Raw genomic sequence first — 18,195 nt, forward strand, 5'->3', positions numbered from 1 at the left:
AAGCAGCATCATTTCTAGGTGGTTGTTGTTGTGGCCTATTTTGGTTCCTTTGAAGGTTCCAATTCAAATGAACTCGGGTGTTGCGGTTTTGGATTGGTTTGTGGTTCTGATTCTTAAAATTCTTTTGAGTGGGTTTCAGAACCGCAGTGCACCTTTTAGTGTTATTAGAAACAATAAGCACTTCTTCTTTTAAATCTTGTTTTCGAGCTTCCTTCTCAATTCGGAGGCGTGTAATCAGACTTTCCATCGAAAATTCTTTTGTTTTGTGCCTCAAAACATTTTTAAAATCTTTCCACGAAGGAGGCAATTTGTCAATAATGACAGCAACTTGAAATTGATCATTTAGAGGCATACCTTCTGAAATGATTTCATGTGCCATCTTTTGCAATTCATGAGATTGAATTTCCACTGATTTGTCATTCGTCATTTGAAATTTGAGGTAGCGACTGACAGCATATTTTTTCGATCCAGCCTCCTCAGTGTCATACTTCCTCTGCAGAGCTTCCCAAATTTCTTTGGCAGTTTTTTCTTCAGCAGTGTAATAATCATATAGGTCATCTGTCAACCCATTGAGAATATAGTTTTTGCACAGAAAATCATTTTCTGTCCATTTTTCAGCAGCACGAACACCAGCATGAACATCTGCCTCATCACCATCTCCAGGAACAATTGGCCTTTCAGAAGTCAGAACAGAAGCTACCTTCTTTGTTGTGAGGTAGAACAACATCTTCTGTCTCCATCTTCGGAAGTGAGCTCCTTCAAACCGGAATGGTTTGTTGATCTCAGCAATCCCATTTGATTGTTCGGTAGCCATCAGCAGTAATTGAATCGTCTTAAAATTGTTGATACTCGAACTCAGAAAACAGGAACAGACCGAACAAAAATAAATGGGCAGAGTCGCGAACAATGTCGCTTTCTTTAAGACGTTCACGGAACTGCCGGAAATTAGCAAACAGTATGAACTCCGGTCGCCTTCAGGATAAAACAGCCCTCTGTAAATACGATTTTGTATTGCACCATACAAAAATCGTTTATGTCTACACTCTCAATTTCTTTTGCTCAGTTTCGAAATACAGAAAGAATGAAATTAAAATTGTGTGTTTAATGGCAGTCTCACACCACCTATTTATACAGAAAAAAATATCACTGTTGAGCTCTGATTTACAGGATAAGAAGGTGGGAGGAAAATCAGGAAGGTGGGGAAAGACTGGGTTTGGAGAAGACATGTTCAAAATAAAAGAGACGTTATGAATAACGTTCACAAAGACTAAATCAGAGGCGCGTGTGTGGTGGTCAACCAAGGAGGTAGGTCCTCACCCTTTCACAAAAGTGTACCCCTTGGGGCACACCCCAAGCATGTGAGGACCTTCTTTATAAATATCTCCACCAAGTGCTTTGAAAGCAATGTGGGATACTTTTCACTTTGAAAAAACTTAAAGACACATGGGCTTATTTCATAAATTATAATTGGACCAAGCCCAACAGATACTAATCAGTTAAAACTCTATGGATAGCAAATTGTTCTCTCTCTCTTGATACAGTTCACACTTTGCAGTTTCTGATTCTTTTTCTTAAGATCTCATTGTCATCCTCTCGGGTTTTTGCTTTCTCTTTCTTAATTGAGGTCTCACCATCCAATCTCTTTTTTTTTTTGCGAATCAGTAATCAAATCCGGCAAGAAATTCATGTAAGTTAGCTTCTCTTCAATTAAATCTTTATCATTGTCTTTTCCTTTTCCAATTTCTGTGTTTAATTAGTTTATCGAATCCTAAAGGCAGCTAGTTTATTTTTCAGAAGAGTATTAGGGTCCTGCACTGCAGTACTGCTATAATTGTTGTATTTGACTGCAATTCTTATAAATCAAGTTTTCCCCCTTGGATATATACCGTTCGCAGTTTACTCAATAAAATGAAACTGATCCTTTGTTTATTTCCTTCTATTTTGTTCTTACTTTTATAGGAGTTTATGTTCCGTGCCTTTGGATCATTTTTTGCAATGGTGAAGCTCTAAGGTTTGTTCCCTTTCTTGATTTTTCTTTCCCTCTTTTGGTTATGATTTGGCTATCCTTCATGCAAGGAGCAGTTCCATGAATAGTAAATGGTAGCCTGTTCCTGATTGTTTCTCTATTTGCCAATAATAGGCAGTTCAATTAGCTATAGATTAGTTTAAATTACATGTTTTTTATATGAGAAATGTACAAGTTCATTGAAGCTGGAGATGATAAATATTAATAATTAGGGGAATAGCATTCTAAAAAAAATAGAGGACTAGCAGGTTATCACTAATAATGATAGTCAGATGGTCTTAATTTTACTCTTGATGCTTTTTTTTATTGGATTACAATCATGAATCATCTAAGTTAATGCACATAACATGCTGGCAGGTTGTGGCTATAATTTGTGAGGAGCTCCCCCCAGAAAGCATAATGCTAATATATTAGGTAGTCATGGTAATCTACGTTTCCTAAACAAACAACTTTGGAGAATCAAAGAAGTCTTCCACAAATAAAGTTGGACCTGAACAGCTCTAACATATGGAGTTCCTTTTTTCTTTTCTTTTTTCTTTGCAGGACCTACACAACTCTAGCATATGTCATTTTTATCATTGTCCATCAAGTTTCTAAATAGTTCTCACTAGAAAGAAAGCCATGAAATTTAATAATCAGATTCAATTGAACAACATGTTCAGCTGGTGAGAATATACCAATCAGATTCAATTTGTTGTATTTTCCCTATACTTTATTTTATAGGGTCTTAGTGTAGTTAGGGGTCTCACATGTCAGAGTGATTACCTCCACGTAAATTTTTCTCAACTTTTACTCTATTCTTTTCTGTTAACCCCTAATACGTGATTTTTTTTATTTTTTAGAAATTCTTTTAAAATTGTTTTGATGTTCATATTCCAGGAAACCTAGAATCAAGGATTTCTCCTTTATGTTCCACAAAACACACTTTATATTATATTTTTTTCATTGATAGGGAACTTTCTTTAAGTTGTATATCATTTGGGGAAACTTTTCTGCTCATATACAACTTGGTTTCTCTTTAAGTCTAACAAAACATAGCTCATCTGCAAATCTATTAATTGTTTGTTGTGATATGGGGAAGGCATATTGGAAGAGCTGCAGCTTGCTAGATACACAGGTCTTGGTGGCTCAGTATGTTCCAATTATGTATTTTTGTAATAGATTATTTATTTATTTATTATCTCAACTGTTTTGTCCTTTTATTGGGCCAATAAAGATGCGATTAACAGTTTATCTTATTGATTCGTAGTTCTTTTCCCATAAAAGTTAATAAAATTGTTTCCCTTTTAGTTGAGGTATGTATATGATGATTGCAGTCCTGAGAATCATATTGTCTACTTATTGCCTGCTTATCAAGACTGATTGCAGCTCTTGAAAAAGCAAGGGAGGTTGTTTGGAAAATCTGATTGCAGCTCATGATTCCTGCCGATGTTTTTCTTTCACGTCTTTTAGATTTTGGCATCGAAATGGTTTCTATTAAAATCGGAATGTAGAATTATGAACTGCTAATTAGTTATCATCCTTTTTACTATATTGCAATTATCCTCCACATGTAAGGTATAAAAAATGTTTAACAAAACGCCACAAAGAACTTCAAATTCAAATTGAAGTCTACGGTTGTCGGCAAAGAAGCCAGAGAGAAGAAGGGAGAGCAGTGGGCAGTTAAGAGGAAGGAGTTAGTAGCCACTTAAAAATAATATAGGGACCTTTTTGATGATTTGAAGAGAATGAGGACTTAACTGATTTTAGCTCTATAGTTTAGGGGCTTTAGTGAGCTTTATGCCTAAATGCTAGATTATGGCATAACAGGTTGGATTCTGTATTTTTTGTACTACACTTTCTTCTATATTGAAATTTGAGAATTTAAGATAAAATGTTGAATTAACCCATTAATCTTAAAAGGGTAAATTCCAAAAAAAAACCCCTGTGGTTTGATGTTGTTTCAAAAAAACCCTTGTGGTTTGTTATTACAAAAAAAAAGGACTGTGGTTTGCGCCGTTACCCGAAAAACGGAAATTGGCTTAACACCGTTAAAGTGCTGACGTGGCACAGGGGTAAAACGGGAAAATCGAATTTTTTTTTTATTTTTTTCCCTATTCTCTCTCCTCCTTCTTCTTCTCTCTCCTCCTTCATCTTCTTCATTATCCCTTCTTCTTCTTCTTCCTTCTCTCCTCCTTCTTCTTCTTCCTTCTCCCTTCTTCTTCTTCTTTTTCTTCTTCCTTTTTCTTCTTCTTCTTCCTTTTTCTTTCTTTCTTTTAGAAATATATTTTTGTATAGAGTATAGTTTTTAGTTTTGATAATTGTCACTGCAACTCTCTTCCTCTTTCTTTGTCCTCTTTGAATTAACGGAAATGATGAATTCCACCCAATTCTTGATGTTTATCAACCTATTCTTCCACTGGAATTTTGTTGAATCCATTGATTACAAGAGTTTCAGATACCAGAATTTCTCTGAAGACGATGAAAATTTCTTCAGATTCCAAGGTCCTTCTTCCTCCGTCTATAATGGAGCTCTTCAACTCACTCCTGAATCTATTAATCAAGCTTTCAGGCATACTCACCTCAACAAATCAGGAAGAATCATGTATCCTGAACCTTTCACGCTCTGGTCTTCATCTTCATCTTCTTTACTAGCTTCCTTCAATACTAGCTTCGTGATTAATCTTTACAGAGATTCCGATTGGGATGCCGGCGACGGATTGGCTTTCCTAATCGCTCCGAATATCAGCGGTTTGTCGGATGGAAGTTTCGGAAAGTGGCTGGGCCTGACGAATTGCAGTTGAAGATTGGAATCGGAGTCGGAGTCAGAATTGGAATCATTCATCGTCTTCGTCATTTCCAGAAATCTGGAAATTTTCCAGATTTCCGAAGAAATCTGGAAATTTCCAGAAATCTGGAAAATTTCCAGATTTCTTCGAGTAAGGGAATTTTTTTCAAAAAAAAAAAGAAAAAAATAAGAAGAAGAAGGAGGAAGAAGAAAAAGGAAGAAGAAGAAGGGAGAAGGAAGAAGAAGAAGGAGGAGAGAAGGAAGAAGGAAAAAGGAAGAAGGAGGAGGAGAGAAGGAAGAAGAAGAAGAAGAAGGGAGAAGAAAGAAGATGAAAGAGGAGAGAGAAGAAGGAGGAGGAGAGAGAAGAGGGAAAAAATAAAATAAAAAATTGATTTTCCCGTTTTACCCCTGTGCCACGTCAGCACTTTAACGGTGTTAAGCCAATTTCCGTTTTTCGGGTAACGGCGCAAACCACAGTCCTTTTTTTTTGTAATAACAAACCACAAGGGTTTTTTTTGGAACAACATCAAACCACAGGGGTTTTTTTTGGAATTTACCCATCTTAAAATGATATTTATGTATTTTAAATTTAAATATCCGTTAATTTAGAATTTGAATCACATATGTATCATTCTAATATTAAAACATAGGTTAAATTTAAATATCAAATAATTCAGAATTTCATACCGAATTGGATTTTGTACCATTTAGACTATAAAAAACTTTTAATGCCACTCTTTAATATAAAATATGTGCTAATATATAAATATGTAAAAAAAAATTAGGTTTGTTTTGGTTAAATTTTCAAAATTCACTTATATTCTCCAGAGCTTTGATATTGAAAAATGCCTTCTCTATATGACCATATTAAAGTAATTAACCTAAAAAAAAGTAAGAATTATCTTATCTTAGTTATTTATAACTTTTAATAAGAGATATAGTATTAAAATTGCATTAAAGTTTTTAGGGAATAGATAATTTAGTTTTATTTACAATATAATTTAACTCTTAACATTTGTTGAATGGAACAATTAAAGTTCATATTAATCGAAATGGATATATTATGACTACCGTTAACCATTAGAAATGTTATTGGAACTAAAATATGTGATCCCTAGATGTACAGTGGTTAGCGACAATCATTTGTTGTGTCAATTTTTTTTAGTGTGCTTAATTGCAATATTTGAAAAATGTTAGAATTGAAATTGCGTTGGTTTATGGGTAGGGAATAAATTGGGCCTTCTCTAAAAATCTTGAGAATATTTTAATATCTTATTATATTTTTCAATAATATTGAGTAATTATCTTTAAAAAAAAATATTGAGTAATTATTTATTAAATTCAGTCATCCTTTTTTAAATTTAGGTTAAATAATATATTTAATATTTAATTACTTTTAAATATTGGTAATTTTATAAGAAAAGAATTATGCATTCGGTGCATAGTGTAAGGGGGGGAGTTTGGCCATAGGCAAACTCAACCCTAGTGGCAAGCTGTGTGGCGTATGGAGCTTACCAACGTACGCGGATGGGAGGACCCGAGTTGGTATAAGAAACACTATAGGGGGACAGGGACTACCCTGGCGTATGGATCTCCGCCGCCCCCGGGGTCAGTAATCGGTACTGGCCTAAGTGATCCGCCCTAGTCTACTAGAGACTAGGAGAGTCGGGCATACGTCCTTCGGGAAGGAAGGCGGATGTCTCCGTAGGGTGGAACCCTACGGACATTATGGGGGCCGGTGAGTGCCCCATAGTGCGAGCTCATTCTAGGGCGAGGCTCGCCCCACAGAGAGACCCTTCCGGGACGGAATACCGACAGAGGCATTGACGGGACCCTTCGGTAGGAGTTGGCTGGCCGAGACTTGGGGAAGTCGAGGCGCCATACGGGGCTTAGGCCGGGCCTAGGATTACCCCCGTGACATTTGGTATCAGAGCCAGAACTAAGCAAAGGCCTTGCGAAGTATGTGGTAGTTTCTCAAACTGAGCAAGACCTTTGCGAGGTGGGCAAGTAAGCTCTAACTAAAAGAGTTCTCCCTGAAGAGAGTGTGCCAGCTTTAACTAAGCGAGTTCTTCGTAGTATAAACCAACAGTGCTTCAACTAAACGAGTTCTTCGTGGTGTGAGCCAACGTTGCTTTAACTAATCGAGTTCATCGTGGTGTGAGCGAACATATCTTTAACTAAGCGAGACCTTGGAGATGCGGGCTTGCGATACTAAGGATCCTAAATTTCCCCAAAGAATTGACGGGTGGAAATCTATGATGCTTTTCGGATTGATGAAAGCCTATGGTTTACCAGGCTAGCGTGGTGAGATATTACCCAGTGTGTGGGAATGCGGAAATAACAAAAGGGAACTAAGTTCACTAACGCATGTGAATGCTAGAAAGTGAATGCATACTCCCATACGGTAGTAGGCGATGGGATTGCGGGTGATTCAATCCCTTTAATGGGGGGAGAATGTGTAATGGATATTCGGAATTCGGAACTCATGTGAAGTAGCATGGGGATGATCTAGCGAATAGATGGTTATCATGGCCAAATTATTGAGGCGTAATTTGTGCGTGAATCATTCTGATTCGGTTAGACATTACTTTTCCTCTTCCATGAGTCGAGAAAACTCAGGTGGGATTTGAAGGATCGGGGGAAGGACATGAATGGATTGCTGAATTCCGTTGTGTGTGCCTTCTCAAGAATAAAGGAAAACTCATTATAGAGTTTTCTTCGGACTACATGGACACTGTCCATCATACGGAAATAGACCCTTATGCGGAAACTGTGGGCAACAATAGATATATTGGCCCAAGTCTATCGTGGCAAAGGATAGACATCGGATGTAATTGGGATTATCGGGTGAGAACAACCCAGTGAAATGGTTCACTGGCCATAGAAGGCCTTGCGAAGATGAAATGACGGAAGATTCATTTGACCATAGAAGGTCGTGGGAAAAAAAATATACATATATATCTTTTGCGAAATTATCATCTGACCCATAGATGGTCACGAGATGAAATTGAGTAAAGATCAGGGTTGCAAGTCCATAAAAAAAAACAAAAAAAAAACAAAAAAAAAAGGGAAAAGAAAAGAAAGAGACATGGAAAAGAGATCACTCGAGTATACAAATCCGGCAGAGGCCGAGACCATACAAAAAAAAAAAAAAAAAAAAAAAAAAAAATCCGGCAGGGGCCGAGGCCTTGAGGGCTAATATACATACGGCAGAGGCCGAAGCCTTGAGGGCTAATCTACATCCGGCAGGGGCCGAGGCCTTGAGGGCTAATATACATACGGCAGAGGCCGAAGCCTTGAAGGCTAAATATAAATCCGGCAGGGGCCGAGGCCATGAAGGCTAAATACAAGTCCGGCAGGGACCGATGCCATGAAGGCTAAATACAACTACGGCAGGGGCCGAGGCCACAAAGGCTGATATTGAAGATGAATAGCTTTAACACTATGAATGTATCGAGGGGATGCCTGAGATAATTCATAGGTTTTATCCTTGCTTGTAATGAGCTCTGTGACACCCAAAACAAACTCATGTACAAGAAGGACATGTTTTCTATGCAGGTACTCCAAAAAGCTTGAGAAAAGTGAGGAGTTTCGACTGTCAAAGGAGTGAGGGGGATTCCATTAAAAGAAATGGAGCATTCAAAAACACCCAAAAAGCGATGGCAAACTCGAAGCGGCTTAAAGCCTACCCAAGCAAACACAAAACGAATTAAATGGTAGCATAAGCAAAAGGGAAATGGCAGCTGGCAAATCAGCAAGCAATGGTTCTAGCAAATGGTAGACATGTCCGTTCCAAGAAGGGACATCCCACTAGCGAGCTAGAACATGCACCAACAAGGAAGTCCTAGTGGGACTCATGAAGGCAAAGATTGATGTGCAAAAAGGGGCACGTTTTTGCAGAGCCCCAACAAACTTGGAGGACATGTGAAATCTCAACACCAAACAGGATAAGTGTCGAACAGGACGTGTTCCATGCAGAACGTAGTTTCGTGCAGAATATAGTTCTTATGCAAAATCTAGTTTTGGTGCAAAATGTACCTCATGCAGGTCATACTTTGTACTTGAAATGTGTTTTGTGCAGGTACCGGCACCCCAACAAGCTTGAGAAAGTGCGGAGCCTCAAGAGGAAAATGAGGGTGGTTTGGTGTGTTGAAAACCCTAACAAGCGTGACGAAGGCGAGCAGTCTCAACAACAGACATAATATGTTCTAGACAAGACATGTTTCCTATAGGACGCAGTATCTTGCAGAACATGGTTTTGGTGTGGAATATATCCCATACATGGCATATTTTTGTACCATATATGTTTTATGCAGGTATTTGAGCTATATGAAGCTCGAGTCAGGCGAGCGCATTAAGCAAACGAGTCTAACGACTGACAAGTAACAAATAAAGGGTTTTAGCAGACTGTGGACATGTCCAACAAAATAAGAGGCATTCCACTAGTGAGCTGAAACGTAAGACATCCAGGAGATCCTATCAGATCCTATGAAAGCAATGATCGGTAAAAGTTCGAGTTCAACCAGAGAATTGACGGAGGCCAGTTGTAAGACCATCGATGGAAAAACTCCAGAATTATAATTCTGAGTTTCACCATCGACTTTGAACTCATCTCGAGGGAGAAGGCGAAACAACCCAACAATGGTGACAATAGAGGCAGAAGTCCAATTGAAAAGGAGGCAGGAAACGAAGCAGGGTCTGAACCGTCAGCAAACAAGTCCAAACTTGCCGCATGTCTCCTCCTCGGCTATAAATGATAATGAGAGGATGTCGGCTACATAGTTGGTACATCATAAGGGGAGCCATAGATCATTCCTCAGCAATCACGGCAGCTGAATGCATAGAGGATTTTAATAGTAACATGAAGAGGAAATCCCCTTCTAGAGTAGACTCAAACCCCAGGACTAACAAATGGAGCAAACCATGGAATGGGGGAGATGACCGAAACTATTCCTCATCCGGAAGTGAAAGGCGACCGTGGAACGCCAACAACTCTGAGCGTCGACCCTACCTAGGGAACTACTCAGAAAGAAGAAACCTTCCTCCAAGAACAACAAGTCCCTACACACAGAGATCATCTCTGGCTTCACGACTTGCGACACGAGAAGAATAGAGTGTCGAAAAGGGGAAAGGAACGCGAACCTTCAGAACCCTCAGTAATGGGATCGCTTCAATTCATGGGAGCCCTGGCAAAACAAATAAAAGAGACAGGAGATAGTTCAGAGAAGGGACTCTTGTATGTAGAGATGGTAATAAATGGAGAGAACACGAGAGCCTTGACCGACACTGAAGCCTCCCGCTTAGGACTCCATGTGGTAAGGGGGATATAAATGATGAAGGCGGTGAACTCAGCTGCTCAGTCGATTACTGGAACGGCCCAACATGTACCTTGCAAATTGGGACCCTGGACGGGCATGATAGGGTTCCCAATAGCACGTATGGATGACTTTGATGTCGTGTTGGGGCTGGATTTTCGGAAACAGAGTTTTTGCAGTATCCATGGCATCAGCAAGTTGCCTTTTGTTTTCGAACCAGGATCAGTGCATCATACTTGTAACGATGAGCTCAATTCGAGCGAAGGAGTATATCTCAGCGATACAATTCAAGAAGGGTATAAAGAGGGGGGGAGTGACCTGTCATCCTGAACAGTCACTCGGTTGTTGGTAGTCTACCATCTTTAGTAATTGCCCCCCCTACTACTACGAGATGGGACCCTTGGTGTAACATTGTTACTTATCTATGAATAACATCATCCGTGTATTGTTCTTTCTTGAGTGTTCTGTATGTTACCCATATGTGTGTATGATTGAGATATTTGCCCTTATGTTGGTATCGTATGTACGCTATTATATTCACTATATGTGGTTCCTATCTAACCCTTGCATGTGATCTTTGCAGCTAGAGTGATCTAGTTCCATTGGCCGGCTTACCATCAATATCACCCCTTTGGTAAATCAAGTATTTGAATACTTGCAAAATCGTGTAAGAGTTCTTATCCCTCTATTATGAATAATGATGGTAATATTATTGTCTTCATATTTTGCTTCCGTTGCGAATGTGGGTAGGCTTAACAAAAAAGTGTTCGGCTACCAACATTCACATTTTCATATTACAAAACTGTGGTTTCCTTATAGTCCGTTTTGCAAGGTAAATTCTTTCCAAAGACAGGAAATAGGTCAACAATTGCAAGATGAACATGTTGAAATCGAAGCAAGGATTAGCGACTTCTTTCTTGGCTCATCGACATCGATGGTTTTCGAAGACGTTCCAAAATCTCCTCGATCAACAGAGACGTCGATCCTCTAAGTGGGAGAGAGTTCAAGTGATGCAAACCCTCCTTATGGTATATTGACCCTCTAAGTGGGGGAGAGTTCAAGTAGGCCCTATGCAAATCCTCCCTATGGTGTATCATAGGAGATTAAGGTATACTATGGTATATTACGGAAGAGTTAGAATACTTAGAGGAAGACCCTCTAGTATATGATGAGATGTATATAATAAGATGTGGTGAAAGAGTATGGGAACTCGGGAGGAGACACTTGGAACAGTAAAAAGACTTAAAGGGTGATCCGGGGAGCAACAGTATCAGAGGATGTTCCGTGGAGGAAGAGTACTCAAATGGAAACACTAGCGGATGTGAAAAGAATTTGTCAAAAACTTCACAACCCTTTGAAAAGTACTTCTGCTAGCGCCAACGAAGAAAGCTTATAATTGCAGCGCAAGAAAAGATCTTCAGTCAAAGATGTTCAAGTCGCAGGCTACAGAAATAGCAAAGTAATGGTCGGAGTGGAAACCATCTCTAGTGACAAGTGAACAATGTGAAAACTCAAGTAAAGGATGGTTGAAGTTCAAGCCGTCCTTAGAGAAAAGCGAGCAGTGTAGAGACTCAAGTAAAGTTCAAAGGCAAGCGGAGATCAGTGGAAGAAGGCCGACAGCTTAGCGAAACATTAGTGACACTCAAGCCAAAAGGGGAAGCTTTCGTCAGAAGAGGCAAACCCGATCAACAGGGACGTTGATCCTCTAAGTGGGGGAGAGTGTAAGGGGGGGAGTTTGGCCATAGGCAAACTCAACCCTAGTGGCAAGCTGTGTGGCGTATGGAGCTTACCAACGTACGCGGATGGGAGGACCCGAGTTGGTATAAGAAACACTATAGGGGGACAGGGACTACCCTGGCGTATGGATCTCCGCCGCCCCCGGGGTCAGTAATCGGTACTGGCCTAAGTGATCCGCCCTAGTCTACTAGAGACTAGGAGAGTCGGGCATACGTCCTTCGGGAAGGAAGGCGGATGTCTCCGTAGGGTGGAACCCTACGGACATTATGGGGGCCGGTGAGTGCCCCATAGTGCGAGCTCATTCTAGGGCGAGGCTCGCCCCACAGAGAGACCCTTCCGGGACGGAATACCGACAGAGGCATTGACGGGACCCTTCGGTAGGAGTTGGCTGGCCGAGACTTGGGGAAGTCGAGGCGCCACACGGGGCTTAGGCCGGGCCTAGGATTACCCCCGTGACACATAGCACGGGTACAAAGCTAGTTTATTTAGAAGCCTAATCAGCTGATGCGGCGGCACAGAGTAATTCCATCACCGACAGATAGCTGACAAATCTCAATCCTTGGATCAGTAGCCACTGCCTTGTTGAATTCCATCACATAATCTCTATAAAACTTGACACGCTTCCCCATAGGTGGTGCATCAGCTTCTGCCACCACAGTCCCATACCATAGGGTGTTGTCGTACCCAATAACTCCTCCAATCTTCATAAGCTCTATAGTTCTCTTGTGGTAGTTCAGGTAATTGTCCTTGTCAGCATCTACAAATATGAAATCGAATGTCCCGTGGTATTTCCCCTGCAATTTTTTTTTTGTATTTTTTTTACAAAGTCGGAATGAACCTCAATTTATCCATTTGTAAATTTTAAACCACAGAAGTACCGATCGAAAACAGATGTAACACAAAGTTTATTTTTGTACTTTCCGTTTAAATTAATTAAGTTAATTAAATATATACTCACATCCTCAAGTAATTGGTCAAGAATAGGGAGGGCAGGACCTTCTCTGAAGTCAATCTTGTGGGCAACACCAGCTTTTTGAAATATAGGTAGACCAAATTCATAGTTCTCACGATTGATATCAATTGCCAATATCTGTAACACTCTAACTTTATATTATTACTATAATTAAATATTATACACTTTTTAATTATGTAACAAAACATATATATCAGGCACTGTCAGTTATCATTTAAAGGTTATTTGATCCAAATAAACAAGTTGCGAGTTTAGTTTCTAACGTTTTGAAATCCAGGATTATGAATAATCTTTTTTAAACCTAATTTGAAATTTATAAATATATCCTAAATATATTATTTTAAAAAGAAATTGGGTAGAAAAAAAGAAAGAAAGAATAGAATACCTTGGCATCATGAGGAAGAGCAAGAGCAGTTGAAAGAAGAGAGTAGCCTGTGTATACACCTATTTCCATTGTGTTTTTGGCATTTATAAGTTTAAGCAACATGCTCAGCAATTGCCCTCCATCAGCTGATGTTGTCATAAACTTCCTGCATGTTTTTAATCATTTCAAATTACTAAAAATCAATATTTGATATTCCATATATAATATTTTCTTTAATTTTTGAAAATTATACCATGGATGGTTTTCTGTCAATTTCCGGAGCTCCTTCATTGCTTCCGGTTCCCTCGGATATACACTCGTTTCAAGTATGTACTGCATCAATCAATACATGTAAACGTGTTTTAAAGCAAGAGAATATGAGTTAGATGAAAGCGGACAATATCCTCACCTGGTAAAGAGCATCACTCTGTAAGAGATTCTTGTGGTCCTGATCTTTAGATGGTTCAGCCTCTTTTGTTTCCAGAAGATCATCCTGCAATAATTAATTACAAAAATAAAACAACTTTAACACAATCATTATTACTTAATTCTTGCCCTGTAAATAGCTAGATCTTGAGTAAGATTTGTGTGGTTTTGGGCATTTTGCTGCTTTACTACCTTTCCTGAAGCCATTACTTAATTATACTAATTATGCGGATTAACAACCTTAATTACTTTGTATATGAATGTTGTTATCTTGTAACTGCATTCCTTGCTTGCTTAAATTTATAGTGTGAAGTAGAACTTCTACGATGGACTAGGTACAATGATCCAACCAATGAAAAAAAAAGAATCATGCTACCTCATTGGAAAATGATTGGTATAATGAATGAAAGTGTACCATTATCATGTTTCTATTGGTAAAGTCTAATGGACCGGGACCATAGTAGAATTTCTCTGGTAGAGAGAAGAGCATGTATCAATTATTTATCCAATTTTTATAATTACAAATTCTAAAGGAATATTATTTAAAAAAAAGGAAGATTGGAAATATCTCAACGACTATGATTTACCATATAAAAAACGAAAAAAAAGGCTTAATGTTTCATTTGTCTCTTGAACTTATCTAAAAAGTTTGATTGGCCCCTTAAACTTTTAAAGTATCCCAATAACCTCTGAACTTGCATAAAATGTTTAGTTAGCCACCTGAACTTGTATAAAATATTTAGTTAGCCTCTTAAACTTGCATAAAATGTAATCAATTGATCACTCGGTCACAAAAAAGTAAGTTAAATGCGGAAGATATATTGTACGAGTCTTAAAAAAAGTAAAACGACCAAAATCGGGGTATGTAGTTCTAATATTAGAGAAGACAAGTTGTATAGTTGAGCAAGTAATAATTTATTTTTTAATTATGTAATAACATTCTTCCGCATTTAACTTAATTTTTTTGCGATCGAGTGATCAATTGATTACATTTTATGCAAGTTCAGTGGGCTAACTGAACATTTTATATAAATTCAGGAAACTGTCGTGACACTTTGAAAGTTTAGGGGACCAATCAAACTTTTTGGACAACTTTAAAGAGCAAATGATGTATTAAGCAAAAAAAAAAAAAAACAGTGCCCACAACAAGATAATGGTGGGGCATAATTTCTGTTGTCAATTTCGTCATCATACAAAATAAAACTCATATGCAAAACATGGAATTTTGATATCTAGTGCCGAATTAGATTGAGAGACAAAATCTAATTTTATATTTGATTTTGTTGGACATTATTTCAACTTAATTAATTATCTAACTCTTGCTTACTATACCAAGCAATCTCATAATTGGCTGCAATTATACTATTTTACTATCAAAGTTTAATAAGGATAAAATTGCATCATCACAGTTGAATTTTAGTATTATTTTCCTTCTAAAATAACTACAACAAATTGTTTATCTCGATGTATATTTATTTTGCAAAAAAAAATAAAATAAGCATAGTTTTTACTAGATGTTTGTTTGACTAAAAGGTAAAAAATATTGCTTAGAAGAGAAAACTCAAAATAAAAGTGATTTGAAAGGTAAAAAATATAGTTCTATGAAAAATATAATTTTAAACAGTTTTAATGTCTGAACTTTTCCATTTTTTTTTTCAAAAATTTGCGCAATGCGCTTGCATTAAGAAGAAAGAAAAAACCCCACCAGACCTGGATGTGATTCGAACCCATGATCTCCCAAGGCATAAATAAGCTCTCAACCACTAGGCTAAGAGCTTCACCACAAACTTTTCCATTTTTATTTTTACTTTTACTTTTGTAAAAACATTTATGTTAATAAATATAGGGTCGGGAAGGGTATACTGACCTTTTAGCCTGTCAAAATACCCTTGAAAGGAAGGGGTCGTCCGGCCGGCTAAGCGGCCTAGGCTGTTATGGTAGAAGATGGGGGCTCCTCCTCGTCTCCTATCTATTTTTTTATAGGTTTTATACGGACGAAACGACTTCGTTATCCAAAATAATATACTTCAGATTGGGTATTTACTCAATCTGAATTTGAATGTCTCTTATTATTTAAGAAACATAGAAAGATAGAGGAGTTCAAATCGCGCAAATGGATGATGATGGTGAACGAGGAGGAAGACAACAACAACCTACTGCATTGCAGAGGGGCTGAATTTGAATGTCTCTTATTATTTAAGAAACATAGAAAGATAGAGGAGTTCAAATCGCGCAAATGGATGATGATGGTGAACGAGGAGGAAGACAACAACAACCTACTGCATTGCAGAGGGGGAAGAGGAGGAGATTAGGAGTGGCAGATTATTGGTTTTAATTTTTTAATTTTTTAATTTTTTTAGGTTTAAGGTTTATTTATTTATTTTGTTGTTTAATTATGTTGAAGATATCGCTTGAGTGATACTATACTAAACTATTTAATTCCGTTTTTTTTAAGGTAAAGTCTAATTTCACTTTTTATCAAACTGATACCTGGAAAAAAAATTGTCCAAATAGAGACTGAGATTTTCGTTCGTGACTGAACATGACGGGGTTTTTCACTTTACTAAAAACAATGATCTTAAAATTAAAATAAGCATTGATAACCGCAAAATGAAAAATTCTAAGACGATATTATAAGCAACTTTAATTTTTCAACTTTTTAATTTTGAGATCATTTAAGTATTATTTAGTGGAAAGAGAGAAAGTTGATGTTTTAAAATGAGAAAGCTCCAAAAACGATGATTTTAGAAAATAAAAAATTTACTTGTAGTGTGTTGAAATGAGCATAGGTATTTCAGTATTAAGTAGTTATTAGTTCAGGGGTATAATAGTCATATCCAACTTAATTTGTTAAGAGTTTGTTAGCAGCAACTTGTATATAAGCCTCTATTGCTTTCATGTAATCATCATCTTGAATTCATGAATAATAGATTTGATTCTTCTTCCATTCATCTGTTTATCATGGTATCAGAGCTTTACGGTGGATCCAGTTGAATTCCGATTGAATTCCGGCGACCGGAAAATGATCGCAGTGAAGAATGAAAAGGAAGAAACAAATCTATAGATCATTTGTCGATGTTGTTAACTCCAATTACGAAGAAGATAATGTTGAATTAGAAGATTCAGAAGGAAATCAAGATCGAGAAGACAGTAGTTTAATTCCAGATCGTGAAGATTCAGAAGGAAATCAAGATCGCGAAGACAGCGGTTCAATTCCAGATCGTGAAGATTCGGAAGGAAATCAAGATCGCGAAGAGATGATTAACTCTGAAAAATTGTTAATCTCTGAAACAACAATGAATTCTTCTAATTCTGGAAATAATCAAAGCAGTGAAAATCCAGGACTGGTAATTGTCAGTGTGATCATGGATGGGAAAAACTACATGTTATGGAAGAGAGTGATGCTTTTGGCGATAAGTGCAAAGAGAAAGACAAGCTACATCACCAGAGATGATGAACCGGCTGAGAGTGCATCTGAAGCGCACCTAAAATGGAAGGAGAACGATGACCTAGTTTTCTCATGGATACTGAATTCTCTTTCAAAGGAGCTTGCTGCAATCTTTGTAAATGCTAAAACCGCCAAGGCATTATGGAAGGAGATCGAGCAAAGGTATGGAGAAAGTAATGGTCAACTCATATTTCATTTGAGAAAGCAGATCTGTAGTCTCACACAAGGAGGTATGTTGCTGGTTGATTATTTTAATAAAATGGAAAAGAATGTGGGATGAGTATGCAATTCTTAAACCAATGGATAATTGTACCTGTGGTGAATCCAGATTACTTGCTCAAACACAGTTAGAGGAAGAACAATTGATGCAATTTTTATCCGGTCTTAATGTTGAATTTGATCATATTAGGGACCAAATTTTGATTATGGAGCCTTTACCTCAAGTTTGTTGAAACACCTTTCCACATAATTTTGATTTGACAAAATTGTTTAAGTGTAATTAAAAAATATTCTAAACACACTAAGTTTAAATGCTTTGATTTATTCTACTAATGTGTTTGTTCAATGTTGAGTTAAATTGTTTATAAGACACAAAGATTAAAAGGCCCAAAGCCCAATACGGAAGTCAAAAGCCCAAGTCAAACAGTTTAAGGCAACTCGGTCCGCGTATGTCAAAACGCTGTCGTTATGTACAAAACGCAGCTCAGCGGAAGAAGAATCTAGAAGACCTTCGTGGAACAACTTGGGGACGAAGCTGCTGAGTTGATTCGACAAAGAGTACAAGACAGCAACTGAGCAAGAACAACTTCCAGACAAATTGTTTCCACTTTGGGTAAAGTTCAGAAGACACAGAATGCTGTCTAGTTGACCTTACCATAAATAGAGAGACATTCTGCCGAGCTGACCAAAAGCTATCCGAGGACAGAAGATACTCAAATCTGATTGGCCGAGAGCTCTAAGCAAGACTGGGTGACAACGACAGGAAGTCGTTTCCCTCCAATGGTTATTTCGAAATTCGAAATGATCGATGCCTCAGACGTCTCTATAAATAGTGCCCTTCAGTTGCTTCATTCTAGACAGAACTTGAACAAGCCATTACGCTAACCAAAATTCTACTCAAAGTTCTGCAAGAAAAAGCA

The 18,195-nt window shown here is 37.9% G+C and overlaps 1 protein-coding gene across 1 annotated transcript; it reads right to left on the reverse strand.

Annotated features, from left to right (window-relative positions):
- Positions 1-12,342: 12,342 nt before the first annotated feature.
- On the reverse strand, positions 12,343-13,815 carry LOC136229883 (caffeoyl-CoA O-methyltransferase-like). Its single transcript, XM_066018755.1, has 6 exons — positions 13,738-13,815; positions 13,592-13,675; positions 13,436-13,515; positions 13,204-13,348; positions 12,804-12,935; positions 12,343-12,639 (listed from the first exon to the last, which is right to left on the reverse strand). The coding sequence occupies exons 1-6, from the start codon at positions 13,813-13,815 to the stop codon at positions 12,343-12,345; spliced, it is 816 nt and encodes a 271-aa protein (XP_065874827.1).
- Between the last annotated feature and the right edge of the window lie 4,380 nt (positions 13,816-18,195).

The sequence above is a fragment of the Euphorbia lathyris genome, chromosome 5 (assembly GCF_963576675.1).
Source record: "Euphorbia lathyris chromosome 5, ddEupLath1.1, whole genome shotgun sequence".
NCBI classification, from domain to species: domain Eukaryota; kingdom Viridiplantae; phylum Streptophyta; class Magnoliopsida; order Malpighiales; family Euphorbiaceae; genus Euphorbia; species Euphorbia lathyris.

What these genes read in the sequence shown, in the direction of transcription:
- LOC136229883 (XM_066018755.1), bottom strand. Translation starts at nt 13,815, where the DNA reads ATGGCTTCAGGAAAGGTAGTAAAGCAGCAAAATGCCCAAAACCACACA. An exon ending in AAGATCTAGCTATTTACAGG is followed by an intron (nt 13,676 to 13,737) that starts GCAAGAATTAAG and finishes TAATTATTGCAG; the next exon opens with GATGATCTTCTGGAAACAAA. An exon ending in CTCTTCCTCATGATGCCAAG is followed by an intron (nt 12,936 to 13,203) that starts GTATTCTATTCT and finishes AGAGTGTTACAG; the next exon opens with ATATTGGCAATTGATATCAA.